This window comes from Scleropages formosus, chromosome 4 (assembly GCF_900964775.1).
Source record: "Scleropages formosus chromosome 4, fSclFor1.1, whole genome shotgun sequence".
NCBI lineage: Eukaryota > Metazoa > Chordata > Actinopteri > Osteoglossiformes > Osteoglossidae > Scleropages > Scleropages formosus.
This window is the reverse complement of record NC_041809.1, coordinates 2,263,584-2,291,420: the sequence shown is the minus strand read 5'-3', so window position 1 is coordinate 2,291,420 and position 27,837 is coordinate 2,263,584. Positions and strand designations below refer to the sequence as shown.

The 27,837-nt window shown below is 50.8% G+C and overlaps 1 protein-coding gene across 1 annotated transcript; it reads right to left on the bottom strand.

Moving 5' to 3' along the window:
• LOC108927139 (protein jagged-1b-like) lies at positions 1 to 27,316 on the bottom strand. Its single transcript, XM_018740241.2, has 26 exons — positions 26,897 to 27,316; positions 25,337 to 25,645; positions 18,580 to 18,634; positions 15,783 to 16,040; positions 15,277 to 15,337; positions 12,390 to 12,520; positions 11,718 to 11,837; positions 10,845 to 10,958; positions 10,554 to 10,667; positions 9,506 to 9,619; positions 9,071 to 9,117; positions 8,535 to 8,708; positions 8,046 to 8,196; positions 6,987 to 7,151; positions 5,740 to 5,853; positions 5,540 to 5,653; positions 5,340 to 5,453; positions 5,030 to 5,146; positions 4,512 to 4,539; positions 4,125 to 4,210; positions 3,337 to 3,450; positions 3,105 to 3,214; positions 2,764 to 3,003; positions 2,174 to 2,305; positions 1,876 to 2,026; positions 1 to 1,118 (listed from the first exon to the last, which is right to left on the bottom strand). Exons 1-26 carry the CDS (start codon positions 26,966 to 26,968, stop codon positions 649 to 651), a joined length of 3,675 nt encoding a protein of 1,224 aa, XP_018595757.2. The 5' UTR covers positions 26,969 to 27,316; the 3' UTR covers positions 1 to 648.
• Between the last annotated feature and the right edge of the window lie 521 nt (positions 27,317 to 27,837).

Here is a 27,837-nt window from a genome sequence, read left to right as displayed (position 1 = left end):
AATAAAAAGGAATGGTATCTTAAGGCTCTTGATTATTAAGTTAATAAATCAAATATACACAGTGATTAATTAAAAAAAATGTACATATCTATACAGCGTTCTAAAATGACACTTAATTCTTCATTTTTGACAGCAACTGCTGACACTGACCCAGCCCTCCCCAAAAATTAAAATTAAAAATAAATAATAAACTTTCTTTTGACGGTTGTTGTGGTATACAGCTGCAAAGGCACTTTTCTGATACAGAACTAGTTGTACATCAACCACATTGAGCCCACATATATATACTAAACTGTATGCTCTTTTTCAGCATGTTTTTTTTTTTTTCCAGCATTACTTAGAAAAATAACACTTAAGACTATTTGTAAAGACTTTCTAAAGGATCTGACCCATCCTGTACAATGTGAAGAAGGATTTACAAAAGGGCTCTTGAAACTAGTTTTGCATAGATGTGGAGCGCAGCACCTGCTCTTCCAGCCAACCACAGCCACTGTCGTTGCCAGTGTAAGCCAGCTTGTCAGAACTTAAATTAACACAGGGATCCTACGTAAATAACGACCTTCGCGTCAAAATATGACAACAGTTTAAGAAGTACAAACTCGCAGCTTTCCGCCAAGAGCTCGGTTGCCTCGCAACCCAAAAGTCCTGCTATACGATGTACTCCAATCGGTTTAGGCTTTGTGCTGTCTCCAAGTCTCTGTTGTCCTGTTTGTTTGTCCAGTTCGCGTGTTTGCTGGGTGTGCCATGTGTCATTTTGTCCTCGCGGTCCACCAGGGTGTACGCTGGCTGCTTGGTGAACCTGCCTCTGTGCAGCTGCTTCTCCATGTCTTCCTCCTCCACCTCGGAGTTTTGCGTCCTGATTTTGGCAATGATGGAGTTCTTGCCCTCGTATTCGTTGATGCCGGGCGTGCTGTTGGCCGCGTGCTTCTCGATGGGGTTCTTGATCTGGTTGAGCTGCTCCCGCACGTTGTTGGTGGTGTTGTCCTCCGAGGTCGACGCAGCCACCGCCGTGTTGTTGCCGCTCTGCTTCCGACGCCGGCGAACGCACCACAGCGCACCGACCAGCGCCAGGATCCAGATCACAATGAACACGGAGCTCAGCAGGGGGACCAGGTAGTCTGATGAAAAGACCAGAAAAAAGGAGTACAGCGCAACCTGATGCCGAAAACAGCCTTATATTTAGAGTTCGGTGTTTTGAAAGTTTGTTTGCAGTGAATAAAATGGCTCAAACCCATTTAGGCCCATAAATTTAAAAAAAAAAAAAAAGTCTAAGATAAGCGATTCAATGTTGTCAATTGCTACCGGCAACTAGATAAAACAGCTTGGGGAAATCTGCAGACCTGAATTTGTCATGTAAATTCATGAGCCCCATTTGAACAGGAATTCCTGAGCACATCACCTGCCCTGGAACCTGCGCGTCAAGCCGTACCGTCAGTGTGGTCCAGGTGGAAGTATGAAAGTTTTCTCAGAAATAATGGGACTGCAGAATTAACTTGTGTTTGACCACTGGACCCTAGTGCGGTATAATTGGAATAATTTTCCAGTGGCACACTGGCTGTTGTCATGGAGACCTGGGAACGGGATTCTTCTCAGACCAACCCCATAAACACTGCAGTTGTAATTTTCCATCGCGTTCAACATTCCCTGCTTCGGAGATGACAGCTCAATGCAGAAACTGGTGTCAGTCCTGGGGCGCCAGGCCTGGAGCTAAGTCCTTTGTGGGTTCATGCCAATCCAGGCCTCCCTAAACAGCTCCCACCCCACCCCCTCTCTAGGGTGTTACATGTGTCATTCTTAAGCCTGTGAGCCAAAGCCTTGTAAAACTCCACATGCAGAACACTGCTTGGAAGCATCTTCAAAAGAGGGCCCTCTTACCAGTTTTGATCAGGGGTGGTCTCTGCTGCACACGCACTCCTGCTATCGCCGCCACGATGCTGTTGTTGCCATTGCGTTTGCTGATGAGGTCGAAAATTCTGTCTGCGACAGCTTCGATTGGGACCTTGTCTGGCCTCTGTTCCGGCATAGACTGAAATGATAAGGTTAATATTTTTATGCAGGTTGAGATAATTTACAAAGCCTTGGCAGAGGTTATGGGTGAGCATTTATGACCCCTGCAGTGGTAAAAACTGATAACATGAAGTCTTCTGTAAAGAAGAACGGGACGAGCACATACTATGGCCATGTGGATCTCGTTATTGGCGCTCGTTGAGGGTTCGCAAGTCATGAACACCGAATACTCTGTGGAGAGGTTCTTCATCGTGTACAAGTGTCTCAGCTCATTGCAGATGTGCTCGATGGTTAGGCCCTGGAAACAACAGAAGGAAAGTCGTACTGCAAAAGCTGCCCAGTTCTTCACTCTCATGCCACACACAATTGGTACACACCCTGGTCTTGGCACCAAGCTTGAACCTTTATGAGCCAAACCATAAGCCTGCATCTCTGTCACCGAAAGATATGCTGGAAATCATGATACTTTCCATTCCCGGTGGTCATTTTCAAGTTCACATTCATACAGTAACATGACTGTATATCTGTTTAGAAATACTAGTCATTAGAAGATAATCTAATGCTGGAGGAGAAACTGGCATCAACCGAGCAAGGTGGCAATTCGTCAGTGCAGAGTAGCTTGGGTGGACGGACCTGCCTGCACTGTGGTCCGAGGTGGAAAACTGGGCACCTGTAGCTTACATGTTTCAAAGCCCTTTCAGCTGCACCGAGTTGAACGTGGCTTAGCCTGGCTGCTCTCTCCCAGCAGTGGCTCACCTGTGGCATGCTCTCCTTGTTGAAGGTGAAGGTAATGTATTCACAACTGTTCTCCAGGAAGTTGCTGCTCAGCTGGCACTGGGTCTGTACAGGGGGCAGGTCCAATGACCTACACTCCCCCAGGCCGAAGCAGGGCTTCACGAAGCAGTTCTCTTCCTTGATGGGCATGCAGGACTGCCCAGTGGGACACTCCCCGCGACCTTTACTGTTGACCTGGCAAGACTTGGGCCCGCACCACATCTGCCAAATGCACATTGCAGACATTGGTACACTAAGTACATACACAGAGGTCCCAATCTTCCCGTGTGATATTAATGGCGGTGAAACTGGCGGGCCCTTACATTTGTGCAAGAGACCTTCCCATTGTGACACCAGCAGGTGTTGCAGTCATCATCCCACTTGGCCCCGTCAGTCATCAGGTGTCCATTGGCGACACAGGGCTGTCTCGTGGCTGCAGCACAAGTGAGCATTTCCTTTTTAGTGAGCTCACGTAAAGCCTGCTGTGCTTCCTGTTGAGCTTTCTAACCATCTAAGCCTTGAATGGACATCAAGACCCATGACTGCAGCCCATACCTTCCTGACATGTAGGCCCAGTCTGTCCAGGTGGGCAAAGGCAGCGGAAGCCATTGATCTCATCCACGCAGGTGGCACCAAAGGCGCAAGGCGAGGACTGGCATTCGTTGATGTCTGGGAGGGAGATGAAAACCCACCGTCAACAAACCCAGTTTTTATCTCAAAGATGAAAAAGCGACGGGGGAGGTAACGCGGAAGACGAATCCCAGGTACAAACAAAACAGTTCACTTAGTTGTACCTCAAAAAGAGAAAATGTGTTTTCCAGGGCCCCTTCCTCTCGCTCGCACACACGCACGCACGCTCGCACACACGCACGCACGCACACACACACACACACACATGCACAAGGCTGCAGAAAACAGCAGGAAAGCCTACTTCTGTTGACACCTTGACCACAGAGTATGATGAGGTTCCAGCTTAGCAGTGAAAGTCAAGGTGGACACTGACATGCAGAAACATGATTTTAGAGCTGCCCAAGCCCAACACGTGACTAGAAGAAGGATGGGAATCTCTGAGGGACTCAAAGCCAGATCATCTTCAGTGACTTTGTGAGCAACTCTTGAATTTTAAGATCTGTGCTCAGAATGGAAACTGACAGACAGCACTTGACTGGAAATCCAAAGCTTCCCCCCCCCCCCCCTTTTTAAATTGGAGGGCATCACCTAACCCCCAACATTACCAGCATCTCCAACCCGAGACTCTGACAGCAGCTTGACAGGGGCGTGCTTAAACGGGTGTTAAAGGGGGATCGATAAAAGATGTGACAGGGAGGGGCCTTAAGACTCACTTATCCGGCAGTCCGGGCCAGCGAAACCCGCAGCGCACTCGCAGCGGTACCAGTTATCCCCGTCCACGCAGGTCCCGCTGTTGTAGCTGCAGAGGAGCACAGTGTTAGTGACCTCCTGAGGTCAGCTGGAGGTCATTTCCAGTCATGGTCCTTCACATAAAAGCCACAATTGTGGCTTCCATGAGCATATTTCAAATACTGTATTTCTGAAGTCATGACAGTGTAATTGTTTATTATGCCATTTCTCACAAGCTGTGACAACTTCTCTGGGAGTGATAAAGGGAGGGAGAAGGAGAGAAAGCGTAAGAGGGAGAGCGAGATGGGGTGGGGGGTGCTTTGGAGCTGTTTACTGGAGTCTAATTGAACAGAAACCTTGAAGGGACTTACCAGGGATGTGGATTGCAGTCATTGGTATCTGAAAGACAAAGGTTTATTATCATCATTATTACTACTACAACAACTTGACACATGTAAGGTGGTCAGAAAGCAAAACAAAAGCATGCCTGAGCTTGACTTGCGTGGGCGGAACCCCCCCCAGGTCTCGGCTGTGCCGCCACCCCGCTCAGCCCCCATCTGCAGGTACCACCCTCCTCGCTCGCGTCTAGAATACTTCAGTTTGCAAAAGCACACAAAGCGCAGCGGGGAGGGACTCGTTCTTGGTGCCAGAAGTGGAGAGGGTGGGACTGCTGCTTGTTGTTGCTGACCGACTGAGGAATGTGCAGGCGAAAGGGAGGGGGGGTGGGCTCAACAGCTGTCTCCACTTTTCCAATTTGCTGGGGTTTTTTTTGGTTGTGATGGGATTCAACGGTCAGGAAGGACGCGATCCGACAGCAGGCAGCAGCCGCGCAGCACTAGGCCGACCTGACTTTCCCACACCCCTCCCCTACTGCCCACTCCCAACTCACTCTGAGTACAGGTGAACCCCTCCCAGCCTTCCTTGCAGACGCAGGTGAAAGAGTCGCCGCTGACCACGCAGGTGCCCCCGTTCTCGCAGGGGTTCGGCAAACAGCTGCTGTTTGTGGCTGGGAAGCGAGACAACAGACCGGTCAGCCATCGTATTCCTTCACGTGCAGGATGCTCAACGGCCACGATGGGAGAATCAAATCTCAGGATGTATGTAGCCCTTTCAATGGATAATCCTCGAGGTCAGCAGATTACTGTCAATGCTGACACGCGAAGCGCGGCTCTGGACACGCGTGTCCCTGGTCGGCTCACCTACGTTACAGGTCGCGCCCTCCCAGCCTGGCGAACACGTGCACTTGAAGGTGTCCCCTTCATCATAACACGTCCCTCCGTTGTTGCAGGTGGCTGCGTCACACTGGCTCTCGCCTGGGAGGGAGGGACAGCTGTTACTCTGTCCAACCAAGTGTGAAAGGCCAGATCCTGAATACAAAGGACAGAGGCGGTATGCTTACGGGAATGGCAGGTCTTCCCCTTCCAGCCGTTGCCACACTCGCAGAAGAAGTCGTTCACCAAGTCCTTGCATGTGCCCCTGTTGTGACACGGGTTTGCGCTGCAGTCGTCGATGTCTGAGGGGGCGGCGAGAGCAAACTGTGAGAAGGGCACTTCCCGCGGCACAGTGCGACAGAACGAGAGGGAGACAAGGGAGACTTACTGATCTCGCAATGGGGTCCCTCCCAGCCGTCGGCACAGATGCACTGGTACCCGCTGACCTTGTCGATGCACGTGCCCCCGTTCCGGCACGGGTTGCTCTCGCAGTCGTTGATGTCTGTGGACAGAGAGGAAACGGTCATGCCAACATGCCACCGAATACTGTGAAAACACACACACACACACGACGCCCCGTGTCTTAATAGCGGGGTAATAATAGGTCTTAACTTCTAGGTGACTAGTTTATACCTTAAAGGAGCTCCTGACCCACACTTCATATTCCGGAAGGGTTAGGGTTGACCTCTTATTAGAGAACAGTCGATCCTTAAGTGATCAAACTAATGGGGGGGGATCTGGTCATTTTAAGGTTTCATATCTTTTTTTTTTTTGGTCATTTCAAAATGACATCTTTTTACATGCAAGTAAAATGTTTTAACATGGAAATCATTTTAAATCTTTTAGGACCATTTTGCCAGAGAATCTACAGCTCAATAGAGAAATGAATAAGTTAAATGTTAATGTTTTACGCAAATAAATAATTTCAAACATTGAAATAGTGATTTTTAAAATCTATGTGCACAACTTTGCCAGTTTTCTGTATTTGAAAATTCTGGAAAAATATTTAATAAATTAAAAATATTGTGATGCACTAGACTTGGCCAGTCAAACTGGATGTGTGTGGTGAGCTGTACTGGAGGCAGGAAGGTTGGCTGCGTTCAGTCAATGTCACACTGTATGCAGGAAAACCCGTGCACAGCTACAGTGTGTAAGTTGTTAGTGTGCTAAGAGGCTCAAGAACTGGGCGCCTGGTTTTAATTTCTTTTCCTACTGGCACCTTGAACAGCAAGGACACCTTCGACTCCGCTTTGAAAACGGGGACAAGCTGCGTGCTCAGCCCTCCATCCTGCAAGGACCCCAGCTGTTTGTCAAGTCCTTCACCAGCTAAAAACACTAACGCACAAGTGTTCGCGAGGGCTGTCTGGAGCCCCGCTCAGGGTTGCAGCAATCGGTGCGGACACCTCATGGCCGTAGGACCCCATGACCACCTGCAACCCACAGCACACTTGATGGGCCCCCCATTCCAAGGAAGTCGGGTGTACGCTCATCTTTCTCTTGCACAGAGCTTCATAAGGTAAATTACAAGTGTCGAGATTTTGCTGCAACCTTACTGTTCCAAAACAAGGGATGTTTAAATGTCTTCCGATTGAATATTTTTTCCCCAGCACTACAGGTACACTAGATGAGACTCACTCTCATGGCAGTAGGTCCCGGTGAAGCCCTCTTGACACTCGCACGTGAACTGTCCCCCAGCCTGGCTCCGGCAGCGGCCGTGTGGGCCGCACACGTTGGACGAGATGTAGCGCACCCCCTCAGGTGTGCTGTTGGAGGCCACGGCCACCGTGCAGCTGTCGATCACTGCAAAGAGAAGACGGGGAAAAATGTGAGACACCATGAAAAAGTGTTCACGTACACTGACCTCAGGAGTACGGACACAAGCGCACAACCACAAAAACACGTGAAACCAGGTGTACATGAACACATCGGGACACACCTCAACTGAGGTGTAAAGAAACCTGCCACACTACTGTCTAGCCCAGGAGAACGTTTTGCTTCGAGCCATTTGACTGAACATGCTGTGATTCAGCGTCTCCAATGACAGCTCTAGCAGCAGGTTTAAAAGAATGTGATTAACTGGAGAAAATACCACAAGAAAGTTATTCTCCCACATGAATCCATGAGGGGTGGCCTGCTTTGGCACTAATCCACATTGAGGGGTCCCCCCGAGCTCCTTTTCTCCTTCTCTCATCTGGAAAGGGGATGGTCGTGTCTTTCTACTGCACATTGAGCAGCAGCCTCTGTCAGGTGGAGGGGAACAGAGCTGTTATCTGGCTCTGTGGCTGGTTTGGCTTCCAGTCTCTCAAGTGCCACATGGGAGGGCTTCAAGCCACCAGCAGGAAGAACACACACCGAGCCACTAACAGGTCACCACATTTGTTGCCGCTCTGTCCAAGGGTTTAGGGATGAGGGACAAAAAAGTGGGCATGTGTTTTAGACATGGGGCTGAGGGGGGGGTTGGACTCTTGTCAAGAGGAGTTTGGCAACGGAGCTTGAAAACATGAAACAAATACTTGAACTTTTCCAGTGCTAATGAGCCCCCAGGGGGAAATCGGGGCGAGGTGGGAGAGAATATGGAAACCAGGCAGCGATCGCAGCATCATTAAAGCCCTGTGCCGGGAGGTCGTCTTCGGCAAAGAGAAGAGCAGAAGCTAAATAGGAAAAAAAAGCAGGTGGGGGGAAACGCGGACTCACCCTGACAGGACGTGGTGCGGCAGTGGTCCTTTAGGCGCGAGCAGTTCTTGCCTTCGTAGTCCTCCGGGCACTTGCAGAAGTAGTCGGTCTCCAGGTTGAAACACTGCGCTCCGCTGCGGCATGGGTTCGGCTCGCAGTAGTCGATGTCCAGCTGCGGGAAGGCAGCGCAAAGTCGGGAGTTTAGGATCAGAGACATGGAGCGTGTGGTGATCCTGTGTTTTTGTGCCATCCGGAGACGCAGTATGGAAGTTCAGCGACAGTTCGACTGGCTCCTTGCATAGTCGGAATTAGCTAAATAGTAATAATAAAACATGAGCTCATAGTATACCTACAGTACCAGGCAATAGTCTGAATGCATCCTGCATGCTCCCCAACCCCATACATAGCTGAGAGTGTTCTATATCACATAGATGTAAAACGTAGCTACGTGACTAAAGATGAAGAACCTCCGATATAGGATGGATGAGGGTCCGAGTGTCTGACTGTCACCTGACAGAGGTTTCCGGAAAAGCCTGCCGGGCACAAGCACTGGAAGCCGTTGACTCTGTCCTGACAGCGCCCTCCGTTCAAGCATGGGCTGCTGGCGCACTCATCGACATCTGTCTCGCAGTGCTCCCCAGTGAAGCCAGGCGGGCACGTGCAGCGGTAGCTGTTAACCAGGTCCTGGAGCAGAGCAGAGCAGCAAATAGCGAAGTTGGAAAAGGAGAGGAAAGAAAAATCGTGAAACATCACGAACAACACCATTCCAAAATAATTAAGAGGAATTTTCCTGGCAGCGACACAGGACAGGACTCTTAGTGGTAACTCGATCCCCTGTAGCCAAAGAGGCGTCCCCCTCACCCACCCTCCCTCCCCCTTTATAGTCCTGTCAGAGACCCCATCCTGCACACATTTCGGTGTACAACATGTCTTACTGTTTGTTCCCCCATTTGGTCATTTTAAAGCAGTTTAAAAAAAAAAAACGTTAGTGTTGCTGTTTTCGGCTGAGTGTGACCGTTCACACACACACGAGGGGTGGCACTTACCCTGCAGGACCCTCCGTTCTGACACTGTCCTTGGCAGTCATTAATATCTGTGGAGCAGAAAGGGACTAGTGTCATGCACGTGTCGCTCACAGCATAGCCTCGCTCCCAGTCCTCAGACAAGCTTCCTGACGTGGATTTACAGGTTGCGCGCACTGCTTAAGTGGGCCTCGCTAATTTCACATGTCGATTTTGCTGCCACGCTTCCCTTGCGATGACAACTCTCCGAAGGGTAGGAAAGGTGAGGGAGCGGGTTCGAGTGGACGTCGCAAATTCTCACGATTGTTCGAGGCATTATCATCGGGAGTCCGACCGCGGGACGGGACAGCGGCGCCTTCCAGACAGGACGACTCCCTCTCAGGAAACACTCGCACCTCGGCTCGACGCGGGACCCGAATCTGGACCCTTCGGGCCTCTCAACCGCACATCTTTACTTACTCTCATCACAGTTCTGCCCCCTCCAGCCCGGCAGGCAGTCGCAGAAGTATCCCCCAATGAGGTTGCGGCAGGAATTGGCGTTGGCGCAAGGTTTGCTGTCGCACTCGTTGGCATCTGGGAAAAAGAGGAGTGAGAGACAATACCCTGAATCGGGAGTGTGTTCTCACACAGCTTGGCAACGTATCTTGTACCTGGAGCCAACACTACTGCGGGGAGGACAGCTGGTGCTTCCAGTACAGTTTCTCTACACATGACCAGGTGTTGGAATGACTGGACAGTGCATCACAATATTATTTAAAAAAAAAAAAAAAAAAAAAAAAAAAAATTCCAGAATGTTCTACATAGATAAAGGCAAAGCAGACATCACTTAGGAAGAAATCTCTTCTGTTGCTGCCAGTCCACCTCAAGCACACAAGAACAGACCTCTTCTGATGGGATATTGGGCAGCTTCATATATTGCAATATTATTTCACATATGTTCCAGAATTTTCCAAAGGAAAAAAGTTCCAAAGTGGGACACAAATTGTTTTACAAAAGATCACTTTACTGCAATATTGAAACTGATTTGCTTGCAACTTGAAAAAAAAAAAATTGATAACTGTAGATCTGATGAAGTGTCTCAAACACTCATCTTCATACACAGCATCGTGACCACGAGTCACTTTTTCCTCGGGTAGTTAGGTGGGAAAGCGAAACCAAAAATATTGGCTCTCCCCAAGCATGCAACTCTTAACACTTCAAAAAAAAAAAAAAAAAGTTAGAATTAGTGGATGAGCAGAGGCGCTTATGTTTTTTTCCTGGGGCTAATCCTCACGGGATTATTCCTCCTGACGGAGAATCTCGACTGCCGTTGACAAGAGTTGGGCGAGGGAGCCTTCCTGCCTTTCCCGCAGGAACCCCAAGCACAGGCCTGCTTCCTGTTGCAAGCCCCGCCCCCGTCGCCACCAACAGCCCTACATAAGCACACGTGCTTTTTCCAGGCTCCCGATACAGCAGTCTTCTCAAGGACGCCTTGCTGGGGAGTTCAGGAGAGAGAGGTAGCACCCACCGATCAGGCAGGTCTTGCCGGTCCACTGCGGGGGGCAGCTGCACTTGAACCCGTTGAGGAGGTCATGGCACGTACCGCCGTGGCCGCAGGGGTTTGGCTCGCAGTCATCCACATCTGAGAGGGAGGAGGATCGAGAATTCGTGATGCAATCAGCTGTGCGGCAACAGCTGGCAAACAGTGATCAATAGGTGATTCGGGTTCCAGGAGGGAAGGCGCTGTTGGACACCCGAACTGCACGGTTATTTCAGCAGAAACAAACAAACGGTCACCGCAGGGGCTTGTGGGCCTTACTGATCGTGCAGGAGGAGCCTTTCCAGCCCAGTGGACACTGGCACTCGAACCCTTGGCTCGTCTCCGTGCAAGTCCCGCCGTTGGAACAGGGGTTGGAGAGGCATGCGTGCTCCGCTGGTGACGAAGAACGAAAATGTCCAAAATTCAGTCCCACAATTGTCCATAAATGGGGGGGAACCCAGGCTTCACCTCCCCAGTTCCCCCACACACACGCACACACACGCACGCGCGCGCACCGTGGACCACCCTGGTGCACCGAGAGAGCGGCCTGAACAAATCCCCTCTCCTTCCCATTAGCCTCTCGCCAGCTCACACAGCCAGGAAATTATCTTTCATGCTAAGTTGACCTGACCAATGCAGCGTGACTCCATCTGACAGCCCCTTCTCCTCCTGTGAGAAGCGGCAGGGAGGCGTTTTGGGCGAAGGATCCACAAAGTCCTCCCTCTTTCTCTGTAGAAATTCTCTTACGAATCAATTAATGATTGACATTGTTGACGATTGATGATTGACGACCCCTTGGGCAGCGGTGGAAGGGTTCCAGTGGATTCCAGACCTTGTCCCTCCTGAGGGCAACTCTGACACTACCTGCTGGCTCTTTGTGTGCATCGAACCATCGAGTTTCCACAGCGGCTGTCCACTGACCATCTCCGCTACGTCTTAGAGCGGAAAAGGCGAACGTGATAAAGTCTTTCGCACTTTTGCGCAAAAAAAGCGCACATACCTGAACGCAGAACAGAGGACACGCACTCAAAGTCAGATTTGCGTTGCAGGCGTTTAGGACGGCCGCGCCCAGGTTCAACACGTGCAATACGCTACGGCCTCGAGCATCGCGGTGCAGCCAACATTTAGAGCACTGACGTCGACGGTACATACCCTTCTCGCAGGTGACCCCGGAGTAGCCCTCGGGGCAAGAACACTTGTACTTGTCAGGTCCCGTGTTGCTGCAGGTGCCCCCATTCAAGCACGGCTGATGAGTCCCACAGTAGTTCAAATCTGCAGGTGTGGGGAGGTTCGTCGGTACAGTTCATCTGCACATGACCGGACCTTGGGTGGCCAAGTCAGGTGAGCCCAGTGCGTCACATTATTACTTTTCAGTACATTTTTTGGAAAACTGGCAGTAAATTGAAACACTGGGAAAGCAGAAAATTTTTAAAAAAATTTAAAGGCAGGTGAAAATCATTCTCAGTATTAAGTGATTTACTTGCATGACTTAACATTAAAAACATTATTGCTATTATAAATGCAGTTTTGGTGAGGAAGGGCGGTAAATGTGCAGTCTTCCAACATTCCATCATGATCATTATTTCTCAATTGTACTATTCAGTTGCTTAGATAAATTCCATTTATGTCATTATGCTGTTTTGTTAAAATGTTTTATTTAGATATACCAACATTAATACGTCAGAATACTTTACAAAATTATATGGCGCATCGGAACGGCAGGTCAATCACACGACCTGACTCGGCTCCCCCTATTAGCGTGGTCATGCAAGGATGAGCTTTACTACATTTTAAGGCGTGAGGGGTTGCTCCGGACGTCATTACCTTTGTCGCACAGCTGGCCGCCCCAGTTGGTGTCACACAGACACTGCCAGGGCTCCACGCAGGTGCCGTGCACGCAGCCTGGGTGCGGAATACACTTGTCGCAGTACTGCCCTTGCCAGCCGTACAGGCACCTGTAGGGACGACCGGCCAAGCGTTTGTTGATGCTCGCCAGGGGTTTGACTCACAGCGCACTACTGCAGGTTCTCGTTCACCGGCCCACAAAGACAAAACTGTTTTATGAGAAACGGAAAACGGGAGGAAAAGTTAAAAAAAAAAAAAGGTGGAAAGAGCCTGTTTCTTCTGGGAAAGCCTTCATAGTGCCATGGAGTTTAAAAGCTTCCTGCTCAGTGGCCAATCAGCAGGAGGCACATAGGGAACGATAAAAGAAGGCCAGTATGCGAATAAGAGAGAAAGAGAAGCACACTTTTCAACATCAGCTGGAGAGCCGTTCCGTGAAGAAAAAAAGACAACATCTTTCTAGAAACTTCCACCGAACCAACCGGCAATCTGACAGGATACATGTTACTATGCAGTTAATAAAATAAACCATAATACAACAGTGGGCTTTGATGTTTAAAAAAAAAAACCCATAGGAAGTCAAAGTGCCATCCTGTTGAGGGTTGCATTGTACACAACAGCAGTTCCAGCTGAAGGACGTGAGAATAGGGCAAAGATCACGCGTTATACCGAGAACAACTGAAACAAGGAGCAGGAAAATCAAGGGAGTGCATGACGGACTAGCATCAGCATGAAGCTAGTAAAAGTAAATGGATAATAAAGTCAACTGCGCTCTGTGATTAGAGAGGCCACTCTTAAATACAGCCAATTTATGGGAATATCAAGAGGCACAGTTTCCGGTCAGTGGTTACATGGACCTTTTTTTGCTGGCTGCTCCAAGTAATAAATTTTCTGTTAGAACCAAAAAGCTGTTGGCTTACATCCCCTTAAAGAAATGTGGATTTTAGTTTTATTTCATAGGATTAAGCTTTTTAAAGATCTGCCCGGGACGCCTTGTGACGGTGCGAGCAGACAAGCTGATGATGCGCAGTCATGATAAAATTGCCAACGGCATCGAGAAGGACTGGGGATTCGGCCCTTCGAACTTCAGAGTTGCCAGGTTTTGCCGAGACTGGCAGTCCGCCCCGTTTTCAACACCCCCACCACCGGGCCCGAGAAAACAAAAGCAACGCATTATAAAAATCTTGATCCAAAACCACGCTCTTGTACGGGCCGGCCCAGCAATTCAGCAGCAGTGCGAGGGCGTTTTCTCGTGAGAGCACCGACAGCCACTTTTCGGAGGGCGTTGACTCACAAGCAGCTCCAGTCTCGTCTTGCAAGAGCTGGCTTCCAAAGGGCTGACAAGTCTTCACTTGGGCTGCGAGAGCCTACGTCAAAAAGGCCTCTGGGATGTGGCTGATCTCAATAGTGCCACCTGGGACCCAAACACAGCAACGAAGTACCCGGGTCACGGTCTCCCGGGTAAGGCACCGTAAGCTCCGTGGCATTGTGGGGTCATGGCTGGTGGCTTCCGGGGCTGACCCTCGCGCAGTCGTGGTACGGCGCCGTGGGAAAGCTGCACCTTATGTAAATAAGCGACACCTGCACTTGTCTACATGGTGCACGGCAGAGAGCACACCTGAGAAGAAGAGCCAGGATCAAGCTAGCGACACCTGAAAGGAGACCACCGCTTCAAGGACGCGATTCCGGCTGGACGACGCAGCGCTGGACTTCGACACAGTCTCTTCGGTGCCCATTTCTGTGCGACTTTCACTTGTGCTGATGGACTATTGTGGAGCTCAATGTTGGCTACCCAAGGTCTAGATACTGAGTTTAAGGTGTAGATAATGAGTTTAAAGTCTCTCTAAACCAGTGTCTTGACCCTGACCATCTGGTTAAACCAGCAGAAAACAAAAAAAAACCCAAAGGCAAAAAAATCTCAATGAATATTAAACGGAAAAAGCAAAGTTCACAAATCTGCTTCCTCTTATATCCATCTAGACCTTAGCATGGTCCTCATCTCATACTGCCACATGCTAATAGAGACGCTGCTTAGAGAGGATCCAGGCAGCTCTGGTTTCCATTGGGTCTTGGCCAGGAGGGGAGACATCAAAGCAGAGATGGAGAAGGCCAACTCTTGTCCGTATCCTCTGGCAGGATTCAGCTCACGCCATTAAGTCCTCAGCACCCCGGGGTCTGGAGTGCATGTGGTACTGGGAGGGGCGGTGGCTCCCGCACTAATCCTGCTCCCATACATGTCTGAGTTGCGTTCATTCAGCCACGGGGCACGGAATGGTCATGCTGCAGAAACATCTCCCCACGCGTTTGTCCACGTCTCTCTTTCACACTCACTCACTCACACAACAACAGATTCATGAAAAAAGCGCACTGGCTTACAGATGGGCCTTTCACATGCTGCCGATAACTTGTTTTCCTGCAGTTACACGTGGCTGTCATTGGGTTTAGAAACAATAATAATGAAATCCAGTTTTTTTTTTTTTAAAAAAGAAAAAAGGAAAAGTGTAATGGGAGCATTCATTCCCATGCATTTACATGCTTTTCCTCAAAGTGGCACGCACTTCAGAGTAAACGGAAGAGCATCACCAGCCGACAGAGGGTTTACGCACACAAACGCGGTAAATGAAGCACAGCTTGTCCTAGCGCACGTTCCGGTAGTTACCTGCGGAAGGGACACGTGAATAGGAAACTAGGTAGATAAAAAGTAGCAGGAGGTGAAGGACCCACTCGGGGAGGTTCGGGAGCTTCGGAAGGAAATGGCTCTGAAAGAGACGGATCCCGAGACCCCCTTCCCGAACGCTGCGTGCATCCGAAACGCACGCACGCCAGCGCTTCCTCTCCCCAGCTGAGCACGCCCCGCAGTGTCACTTACGTGCACGTTCCTGGTTGTTTGCAGAGTCCGTGCTCCGTGCTGCAGCCCTGGCTACAGATAGCTGTGCCAGCGGGTGGAGGCCAAGAGGAGAAAAGAGAGAGACACACAAGAGTCAGCATGTTGTCCGCCACCCCCCTCATCTCCTTGTGGGAATGTCCTAATCTCCTACCAACGCGGTAATCCTACAAAATCCAAGATTTATCTATGCTCTGCCATCATTTTTGCCAGAGATGGGCTGGGGAGGCGGTGCCTTTCCAGCGCAAATCCACCAATTCATCCGACGACAATAGACCCTCGCGCTGCCGAAAATGTGTCTGTGTGCGCCCTTCGTGTCACGTTGAGGTCAGGAGGTCAGATAGCTGTGCGTGTGTTCAAAAGGCCAACGCAACTCGGGTCTAAATGCAGCCGGGGGGTTGCTTTTAATTCTTCTCCTTTACGAAACGGATTGCGAAAGCGCAGGTGAGGCGGGCGGCAATCCAAACGGCGGCGAAAGCCGGTCTTCGTACCTGTGTTGCAGTCGGGTCCGGTCCAGCCTTCTAAGCAGGTCTTATTTCCATTGTGGTCGCACGCGTAGTGTCCGAAGAACTCATCCCGCGGCCGGCAGAACTTGTTGCACCCGAAGCCGTAGTAGTGTTCGTCGCACGTGACGCGGATCTGGTACTCGAACTGGGCCACGGGCCCGTTGTGCTTCAGCGTCTGCCACTGGGCGCTGGGGTTGATCATGCCCGAGTGGACCGACTTCTCGATGACCTCTCCCCCGGAACCTGGGGGTTTCAGGGGAAACCGTACGACCTCAGACAAGTGGCACGCGTGTCGCGGGCACGCAAACTCGCAACTGCGACAGCTTTCCGATATTAGAGTTTTGAAAACTCCACACCCCGTACCACGATTCCGTGTGCTAAATTTATGTCGAAACCCCAGTTACCATAAATCGCAGAACAGCACCACCCAACTTGTCTCAAGCTGCCAGTTCCCTGCAACATCAACTGGCAACGTGGCCCTAATCTCCCCCCCCTCCCCAAAAAGCACTCCCAAAGCGCACTTATCTTGCATCCTTCCCATCAACAGCAGCGGACATAATCCCACTACCCCTGCCACCCCATACCACCCACACCCAACTTGTGGCCCCTTACTGCACCCAGACAGGCCCTGGGATCTTCTCTGGACGCCACGGCGGAGGGGGCCGGACGCAGGGGTAGGTTCAAGGGGCCTAGTGGCCCCCGCGTCCCCGACTCTTCCGGAAGCCTTTCCACACGAGCCAACACAGACGTCCCAAGCAATTCGAGGGCCTTTGCCTCTAAAAGCTGTGGCCCCGCGACTGCCCCCCACCCACCGATGTCCCACCGATGCCCCACCAAATTCAGGGGTTTGCTTCCCTCAACGGCATAGAAAAAGGGGAAGATTAAGCAATAATATTTCACGCTGGTCTGGAATCCAGAACTCCTGTGTGGTATTTCACTGGTCGGCTGCAGCGTGCGGCCGAGGTGAGGTGGCGGGGTACTACTACCTGCCGCCGCGGCCGTTTGGCTGTAGGGTGAAGACGTGTCATAAAACGGAGAATATTCCAGGCCTTCCCGTGAGACGGCCAAAGCGGGAGCAAAAAGCAGCTCCCCGTGCCAAGAGGCGCACGCAGTGGGCGCTGGATCCAGACCAGCCTCGGCAGTCGAAATGTAGCACGGAGGAGACACTTTGCACACTAACTATAATGCCTACAGCTAGACAAAGCCAAACCTCGAGCCCGACGGCAGGGTTTCGCAACCCCGTGACGTTATCCTGTCAGCAGAAAAAGTAATAAAGCGTTGTGTGAATAGAGAGGAATAAACAGAGCAGATGACAACATGGCACTGCTGTTACTTGGGGCCGGGAGGCAGGAGGCAGGAGGCAGGGGGGGTCCTAATGGATCTGCATTTTGCTACTAGCGCTTCGTTACCTTCTGGTTGGCTCTAGCCAGCAGGCTGCGTTTGCTCGTGTCCTCAGTGTGGCACCGAGGCGCCGTCGTCGAAATGAAGTTGCACAGTCAATATTTGACAAATCCACAACACATTTTATCTTTATTGACAGGGAAGCAGGGCCGGGACAGCAAGAAAAGAACTTTGACCTCAGCATAACCCACGGCGTCCGCTCTGCCGCGTGCTTTTCACCCTGGCCGGCGATGCGGCGCAGCTCTTAGACCCGCGTGTGGGGGGTGAGACACACGAGGCATGGGTGGCAGGAGTGGCTGTCGCTGTGCGTTGGCACTTTTCACACTCAGGGCCTAATGGTCCCTCTGGGGAGGTGCGAGAGGCAGGGGGGGTGCCAGTACCGTATGCACACCTCCCCCAAGTAGTACGCCCGACATACTGAGACCCCACCTGCCTTCCCTCAATGGGCTTCACACGGGGCCCCATGTAAACAGTGTGGGGCAGCAGGGGGCACAGGGGTCAGCGCTGCTGTCTTGCACTCCAATTACCCAGGTTCAGATCCCACCTCCTGCTGTAGTACCCTGGACCAAAGTACTTACCCTGAATCGATAGTTAAAATTACCCAGCTGCATTCATGGGTAAATCAGCGTAAGTATCCTAACCCTAAGCCACTTGGGAGAAAAGCATCAGATGAATAACTCTGCAGAAATGAGAAAGCAAACACACACACACACACACACACACACACACACACACACACACACAAGATCTAAGATGCTGATGGGTATCACATTCCAACTCCTGGCACGCCGGACCCCAAGCTCGGCAGCAGTTGAGGGCAAGGCAGCGCGCGCACGCACGCACACTTGAGGGATCGCGGATCCAGCCGCCCCGCCGACAGGGATCGAGGAAGGCTGACGGAACGGGTCACAGTTCGAAGTCAAACCCGTGGTCTAACAGATGAGATGGCACGATTGCGTGACCCCGGCTCGCACCTGCCATTAGTCATCAAGCGTATAAAAACATTTTCGTAGGCGTACGACTCCCTCGCCCCCTCTAGGACCGTCCGCCCGAAGCACGCCTTCCCCCCGCCCGCCGAGAACACCTGTCGGCACACGCTGTCCAACACGGGCAGCGGGCTTTGTTTTCAGGGGGAGGATCGGAAAAATAACTTCCATTTCGGGACTAGATCCGAGCACCTCCCAACAGCCGCTCCCTCGCCCCCCTCGCACCCCACCGGAGTGTCCCGGGGCCCGAGACGAGCTGGTAATTCCACCGAGAGAAAACGTCTGGATTCCTGCTCCGGCATCCCGACTACGAACACGCAATTCTCCACGCGCGCGAAACACATTATGTGAAATCAAGCTCAGGCGAAGACGGGAGGTGTGGGAATGATACTCACTGCTGCTCGTGCCGTTGTTGAGGTCCAAGGCTTCCACTATCAACGTGTAAGCTCTCTGTGGAACACACAAGAATGCAGGTCAGTGGATGGGAGAAACAAACTGAAAAAAACCCCCAGAAATGATCATTACTTCTATCGCAAATTTGTCCTGAGATCTACTGAAAACGGTTGTCGCTCTATATTCTACCCACGACCGTCCCGCAGCTACTCGTAGATCTACAACATCCAGGATGGAGAGGCTCCAATTAGCCCGAGAGATTAAAATTATTGTTCTGTCCCTTCCCGGCTAATCTGATTAGCAGTGTCGAAATGATGGGTCTCCGCTGCTCTGCAGATTAAAAACAGAGTAAACAAGCCCTGATGATCTTGTCTGATTCCCTCCAAACAGCGGGAAGGCGTCTGTGGCAAAGTTGGATTAAGTTATCATAATAATAACCCTTTGTTAAATCAACATATGATGCTCCGATGCCTTTATTGGCATCAACTGTTTAGTTTCATCCAAGATGATGAAGATGCCTGAGAATCAGCACTCATTAATATGAACGTTTTCGGTGAAACTATTCTCTCAAAGGCCTGTTCCCACCCCCCACCCCCCCCCCATCGAAGGGTCTGAGGCATCTCCTCCCTGCAGATGCCGAGAGCTTCGCTCCCGTCGGACGCAACTCCGGTTATCGTTTAAAACCTCCAACATTCGTCTCCACCCACGCTTCTCTTCACCTCCCTGCGTACAGGAGCCAAAAGAAATGCGTTTTGATAAAGCACGTTATTCTTTGCGTGTGTGAGAAAGAGAAATGAACACACGCAAAACCAATGCCTGCAAGTGCGTTTCGAAGTAATGCAGGCAGAGGCTCCCCGAGCGTCCATCTACGTGTGCGAGGTTCTGGTTCCAGTCCAGCCGCAGCAGGTCAGGCTCTGGAGGCACTTTTTATCTCGCTCCCTCTTTGAAATGCTTTGTCCCTCCTTAAGCCGCCGAGGCTCTCACCAGTATCGGGTGTCTGACGACAGCGAGCCGAGGGGAGGGGGGGGCGTGGAGGAATCGCTGCTCTGGCGTGCCAAGTCCACCCCAGCGCCCACCAGATCCTCTCGTGACACCTACCCGTCAGTTGCTGCGCATGCCCTATGGCCTACCACAACGCCCCACGTGAGGCGGCAGTACAGCGGCACTGCTTGCGGACCCTTCTCCGGGCCACCGGGCTTCCCTTGCTTCTTCCTGGACACTATCCACAGTGTACCACTGGAAAACAGACAGTTTTACCGCTTTCCTTTCGCTAGCTCCTCTTGTCCTCGAAAACTGGCCGTCACGCACTTGACAACGATTAGGGGAAATTAATCACACAAGGCGCTCTCTCTCTCTCTCTCTCTCTCTCTGCTGCACATGCCAGAAGACTTGGTGCACAAAAGTTCCCAAAAAGATAAACACCTGCCAGGTGTTAACACACCTCTCCCTCATGTGGTCATGCCTCTGTGGCTCAGTTCAGATGACCGTGGCCCAGGCATCCAGATCTGGAAGGGAGCCCAGCCGCGCACGTATCGCAGCCTCGTTGAAGGAAGCCACGGATTCGCTCACCGATAGCTGTGGGAAACCACTTCAAACAAAAGCAAACACGGACAAGTCCGGACACTTGGGACTGCCGCCCTTGTCCAGAGGGAGTTATCGGGAAGTCTACTGGGCGTGTACCATGCCCATTTACTGATTTGAACAAATACATTTCACAAATTTAATCTCAATTTGAAAAAGTGTGAGGACTGAACCCCGATAAGACTCAAGATGGTCATTAAAAACAGGTCCTCTCTTCGAGTACGTAAAGGAAATTGAGTAAGTGTGTGCAGAATGTGCAGCAGGTTGTTCCAATTAAGCTCGCTGCATTATTCACCATGTGGTTATCAGCAGTGATGACCTTTCACCCCCAGGTCTGCTTTTCCCATGGCCACCGGTGACCCCATCTCCTCCTTGAAAACGTATTCCCCGGTGCCTGGCGGAGCCGCATGCGTCCTTATCGCTCCAGACCCAAACATCTCCAGTTCGGTGGTCTAACAAAGACTAACGAGGCCTTCGGCCGCCGCCATCAGTCAGCGCTGCCCGCTGGCAAACGCCGGGCAATTTCACCGTTTTCCCATTTGCCAGCCAGCATCGGTGGAAAAACAGCAGTCAGAATCAATCAATGGAAACGCGTTCTCTCGGTTCCTGCCTTAGAATAGCCCCGGAGCCAAGAGTACACAAACATTCCTCGCCAAAAAACGGACGTTTCACTCATCTCCAGCGCTCGGCTACGATAAACAGACATATTTAAACGCATAGCATCAGTCTTGATAAAATACAAACGGGGCTTATGGCATAATTACTGCGCAGCTCCTGCCTTTGAGGAGGGTTGAAAAGCGGGGCTCACGGATCCGCTCCCAAATCAGAGGCCCAGACGGGCGAAGTTGTGTTATTCAGCAGCACCCGGACATTTCCCCAGTTACCTCATAGGGAGCACCTTTTGCTGCAGGATGCACCTTCAAATGATGCAGAAGATTCCCGTGGTTTGTGCAAACCTCTGGCTCCAGATGTCTTAGCGGTGACCAGCCTTTTGACTACAGATTACCGATTGCTCCGCACCCATCCATACGTTGGTTCACACTAGAACCCTAAGGGCAGACCTCCGATCCGGAATGTTTTTTGTGCCAGCATACGTGAAACGCTAGACCAACCCAGTCAGTTGAGCGTAGATTCTAAACTTGCATCCACTAAACCTGTACCGTGCCCTGTGGATCCGAGAACGTTTTGCTACCAGCCCGCGGTATTCTGGGGCGTTACTTTAGCAACCTGGCAACTCATCCTCCCCTGCAGGTTCTCCTTTATTTTCATAGCCAACATTGCGCTTCGGTGTTCCCAGACCATCGCCCTTCGTGCGATCCAACACTCGGACCACGCACGTTGTCCTCCTTGTCCCCTCTGGTGCAGACTTTGGAAGCGAGCTGTCGTATCAGAGGTATCTGAGGGACAAATGTCATTCTTTCCATCAGTGCTCGACAAACCCTTCTGGCAGTTGCGCCATGCATGCCGCCTGGCATTCCCATTCAGGGGCACTGTTGGATGGGGGCACTAGAAGGACTTAAGTGGCTCACGGACCTTGCTAATCTGGACTTACAAGACATGTTGGCGTCTCGAGAGCTGTAACGCTATCGAAACCACCGACGCACTCATCAGGACCGCAGCTTTTCTGAGTCCGTCTCCGACAAGTCTACTGCAAGCGAGCATTATTTCGGGATGGCACCCATCATGCTTTGTAATCCTCGCTGCCGTCAGCCTGCGCATGCCATTGTTCCTGGCTAATATTAGCTCTGACTGCTCCTGTCTGGATCACCAGGCCATAATGGTGTCCAAAGTGGGATCGTGAACTACGGAGAGCCAGATACAAGAAGCCAGAGCCCCTCAACCCACGGCAGTAGGGAGACGCTTCCGGTGTTTTATAAACCCGCTTGTTGGCGAAGTACCACCTGCATCAAGAGCTGGAACACTTGCTACCGGGGTCAAGGTTAAGAGAGGGGAATGCCTTGAGTGCAGTGAAGCATGGTTTTTTTTTTTTTTTTTTTTTTTTTTTTTTTTTTTTTTAAAAAAAATAAATAAAAAAAAAAATAAAGCGAGCCTGAACAAAAGCCCTTTCTGACATGCACACATGACAAGGTTGAGAGGGGTAACCCAAACTTTAATGAACTACTATCAACCCGGTTTGTCCACCGCCTCGGTGTCCGGCAACAGCTAGATCGTCCCTACCCTGCAAGCCCGAAGCGGGAATCTCTGCCATTCATTCAAACCGGGACTGCAGATTCCCACGGGGAAAATACTCATTTTGCTGACTAATGTAATGTTTAACCCAAAATAACCTCAAACACATGTGACCATGTGCCAGTTCAAAACACAAAATAGAGGAAAATGAAACACAGGACATCTGGAAAAGTGCGCTACCGAATTGTGGAAAAGACACCAATTTCACAATTACTAATTTAGACGTAATGCTAACGTATCGAAAACATCTGCCTCGATGAGACGTTTAAACTGCGAAGTAATGCGGCCGAGGTGTTTGGGCTCTCAACCTTTTCCACTGACCGCTGGTCCACCTTCCCAAAACCACAAACGGGCAATTTTTACTCAACTTAGTGGCAGTTTTACGAAGCAAAATACCCCCACATACTGCAGGAGTCTCTCAGAAGCCAGACGAGCCCCAACAGAAGAGGAACGGTAGGATTCAGCCTAAAGGATACGCAGAGCCCGAGACGAAATTCCTCACCAAAATCGTTTAGCACTTGGTCGTTCCCGTGCCCCAGATGCTCAGTGATCCTGAGAGTGGTTTTAGGAGATGGATACCATTTAATCTCCCGTCTTCCACTCTTCAACCAGAGCATACCGTACAACCGCAGTCGGTATGCGCAGGAACCCCAACAACTGCCCCCTGCTCCCCAAGTGCGGGGACACATAATCCAGCTACCCTCCCCCTCCGACACTGCTCCACACATACTAACCCCCTTACTCACTCCGTGCCGACTCATTCTCTGGAGGAAATGAGAAAAACAAACAAGCTCAACTGCACGAAAAGGACTTCCAAAGGAGTCTTGCTGCTGGAGGCGCATTCAGTCCCAACGTAGGGCAACCTTGTTACCTAGCAACCAATTCACACCCCCATCATGCTACCCCACCTACAGCCAAGCAGCTTCCAATTCACCATTCCCTGGATGGAACCCAACGCCCAATGTTCCATACGGCAGCACGAACCGGAAGTTCAGTTTTATAGAGCAGCGGAGGGCAAGACCCTGTAAAGTGACAAAGTTAAAACCATTTACTGTGGGTACTATGGTACACAAGTGGGTTCCGGTTGCCATCAGTGAAACCCTCAGTGGGGGCATCATTTTATTCAATCATCTGAAATACGAAATACCTGTCAATGTCAAGTGCAGCATTTAAGAAGATGTTTTCTAAACATTTCACTTACACCACAATACAGGAACTACAGCTGCAACTAATAAGCGGATGTATAATCTCAGGTCAAGTGCGTGGTCACAGATGTGATGTCACAGACCCCAGACACCCCGAATCAGGTGGTCTCCACTCAAGCTGACCAAGTGTTCCAGGCTCCGCTTTGTGACTGGAGGTTCGAACTGCGGGTTACAGTGTCAAAGTGCACGTGTGGGCGGTGCTTAGTGCCTCGGCGCCTTAACCGCACGCAGCAGATAAGCCAGGTGTTTTATTGCCCTTATTCCTTTCATGCCGGAAACCTACTTCAAACAGTTTCAAACAGCCGGCTGCCCAAGTACCTCGGATCAGAGCTGACGCAATGAAGGCAATAAAATACCCGCCCCCAAAAACAACACACTCGGAGTGTGAAACGGGTGTCGGACTACTCACCTGACTTCCTTACACTTCTGACAGTGTGCGTGCGTGCGTTATCAGCGTTAAAGCACTGTTGTGCAGCCGTTTCGTACGTCACACTTTCACACGTAGCTGCTGTGCAGGTGTAACTGAGGGGGGAGGTCGTACCGAGCCGATATTTTTGGTTCCTTCAATACATAAGCTGTTATTCCACTGAGCTGTAGTGCAACTACCTGGACAGGTAGTTCTGCCTTTATATAAAACAGTGCTTAGAGCGGCTTCTTTTGGACATAAAGATCGCAGGTTCGAATCCCACCTCCAATTGCAGTACCCGAGCCAGGTACTTACCCTACAATTTTTCCAGTAAAATTACCCAGCTGTATTAATGAGTAAATAATCGCAAGTAGCGTAACACTAAGTCGCTTTGGAGAAAAGTGTCAGATAAATGAGGAAACGTAAAAACAATTCATCCGCACGTGAACACACCTCAGGTGACCGGATGTAGGGATGACTTTCTTTTTACTATACTTTCCAGAATTGGAAAATTTGGAAAAAATCTGCAAGGTAGAGCATCAGGTTTCCTCCCCACCGCCTTTTCAAAGAAATCACTTTTCCTCCCAGTTTTTGAAGTGATTCATGTGCATAAAACCTTTTTTAAATACATAAGTGTCGCATTTACAACATTTCCTTAGCGATTCTGCAAAATCTTACAACATGTCATGTCTGTTTTCTTGTGATATTATGCCATGTTTTGCTACAATAAATCAATTATCTATATGTATGATGTCAAAATTATTAAAAAAAAATCATGAACGTGATGCACTGGAATGACCGAACCCCCTCCCTGCTATTAGAGTCCTGTCATGTGAGGATGAACTGTATATACTACTAATTTCTGAGGAGAGTTAATATTTAACGCTATAAAACTGGAACGTACAGAGTGTTGCGTTTAAAACAAAGAGTTAAGTTAATGACGTGGAATGTCTGAAGGGCCGTTCGGCCCCGGTCCCCCGCACTCATTAGCAGGGGGTCACCGATGATACCAGCCCAGGGTCCCGTAGTTCTCACACTGTTTTCACTGTGCATGCCACTCCTCCTCCAGCGAGATTCGACTAATGAAGAGCTCCCGGAAGTCAGAGCTACAGAAGCGCTGCGGATGCAGAGGACGTCAGCACTCCGCCGTCACCTTCACTCGACCCTCCCGGACATCGGCGGACGGACCACACCCACGCGCCCCGTTTGCTTGGCACCATTAAGCAGCCGACTACCTAAGAGCACCAGCTTAGGTACCGAACCACCTGTGTCCGCCCACAGCGCGTCTCCAAAGTGCCTGCCGAGATGCGCAACGAAACGCGGCGGCGCTCATCGCTCCGCACCGCTGTAGGACGGGAAACGGAGCGCTCCACTCACAGGCCACGCGAAGCTGAAGGGCAGCACGATCCTGGACTTCTCGTTCCGCACGGAGTTCCTCAGAGAAAAGGAATTCCCCCCGACGACAGGCGTGGACCCCGTGCCGAAGCTGCAGGGGCCCGCCGCGGACACCCTCGACTGGTACTCCTTCAGACACACTTGGAAGAAGGTCTCGCACGAGCCCCGCGAGCAGCTGCCGCGTTCCTGCGCGTCCCGTGAGCCGCCGCAGCATCCGCCGCCCAGCAGCTCTCCGTTCACATTCTGCATGGACGCGACCCGGAACTCAAAGTGTCCCGCTGCTTCCGACACCTGTGAGGGAGACAGCAGGTCCAGTGAACATTGGGGAGGGGGTGGGGGGCAGTGGCGCTTCATCAGGGCTCAGCACTTAACACACACCCAGAGGTGCCCGGGGGGGTGGGGGTGGGGCCACCTCCAAAGTGCAGCTCACTTCGTCTCAAGTCGAAGTGCAGAAACACAAGCGTGTAACATTAATATGCAGAATACACTCCAATGCACTGGCTCCTCGTGTTACAAAGTGTGGCAAATTTTCAAACGTGCAATTTGAAAGAAAAAAAAAAAAAAGAACTAAAACATTTGCATTTCCTTCACTTACCCATTATCTAGAAATGTTTACTTTGCAGAGTGAACCCAACCGCTATTTACCCACCCAGTCAATAGATGGCAGTAGAGAGAACCCAACGCAAAAGCAGTGTAGGAGCCCCTTAATTCAACTCGTTCCACAGTGTTTACAGCCCCTCTTCCTGAGTTCCGCCATCAGTAACAAGGGGAAGGACGTTGCACATGTTTTTATCTTTCATCACATCTGCCACTGAACAAAAGCTTAAAAAGTCTTACAAGCCAGGCATTTTATTTGTTATATCTGCGACTTTTACAGAACGTCGCCATTAAAAGAAATAGAGGGCTGCCTGCATTTTTAAGCTTTTACTCATCATGATTTAGTCAGTGGCAGAAGTGAATCTGGAGTTATGAACAAAACCGAATAACGAACAGATTTTTTTTTTTTTGTCGCTGCTGGTAGCGCCTCGGTTGGAGCGCTCGGCTTTGTTTGGACTCAAAGGTCGCAGTGTTTGAATCCCACATCCAGCTGCAGTAGTGCCCCTGGCTGAGCAAGGAGGTACTTACTCTACTGCTCCAGTAAAAAGACCCGCTTGTATAAACGGGTAAATAATTGTGGAGAACTAAACGCCCTAAGTAGCGTTGGAGAAAAGCGTCCGATAAATGAGTAAATGCAAATGTCCCCAAGTGTCATCATCAACTGAGGAGCCAGCGTGTACAGAACACATACACACACACATACAAGTGTTCAAATAGAGCACGCGCACTGATTGATACACCGCGGCGCAAAAGCAAAAATGTACTGATACATTGTATTTAACTAGAGAACTGAGAAGGGCGCACAGCGGGGCGATGTATCTATTCTATACACGAAATCAGTGACTGCGCACAACCACGCACGATACGCTCACTGCACGCACCGAACACACACTCACGCTGACTGACTGCATCATGTGTGTACAGAGAGGACGGACACGCAGGTACCTTGGCTCGTAAGCACAGCAAAAGCGCGTGCACGGAGAAAGCCGCGAGGAGCGCGCTCCGTCTCGGCAGCATGCCTCCTGCGTGGGTCCGCCGCGCGCTCTGGGTCTGCTCGTGTGGCGTCTCTGTGCTGCGATCCGCCGCCCCGCTTCGAACATGCACGGCTGGAGAAGCGCGCTCCTTCAGCACGACATCGCGGGACCCGCGCGCGCAGCCCAGTTCACTGTTCAGCCCAGTAAGTTCAGCCCAGCCCGCTCCTCAGCCCCTCTTCCTGCTGATGATGGTGATGATGATGATGGATATGGCGAAGATGACGATTATTCCCCAAGTGAGCTGCGGAAAAGCCGTAGCAACAGAAACAGCAGCACACGCGCTCCAAGACAGCGGCGTCCGCGAGCGAGCCACTGTTCCATCTGTGGCGCGAGCTCGGGCAGCCGGGGCGGCGGCGCGTGTCCTCGTTAATATTCAGGACGTGGGCGGAGGAGGGCTGCCGGCCAAGCTCCTCCCCCTTCCTCGAACACCCCCCCCCCCACTCGTCTCGCGCCTCGCGCGCCGCAGCGCTCTTGAAGGACAGCTGAGGCGGTTTCGCGGTCCTTCGCCGTGTCTCCGTCAAGCGCGCGCGTGTTCTTCTTAACTTTTAACTATCAAAGTTTACCTGTGCCTAATGACAGTTTTAAATCAATTTTAAACCGAGCCGTTGGGTTTGTGCACTTTGGCTCCCAGCGAATTCGTCACTTACAAACGTGAGAAACGTCTCCTGACGAGCGGAGCTGTCAGGAGTTTCTCGTGTTTCTTATGTGACGAATAATAAAAATACACGGCTTTAAATCGATTCAAACGTGTATTTTTTGCATTTACAGCACATATCACGACCGTATGGAGATTAATTTATTCAGCGTGTCTCCAAAGCGACTCACAATGTGAACTAGTATTTAAACTCATCA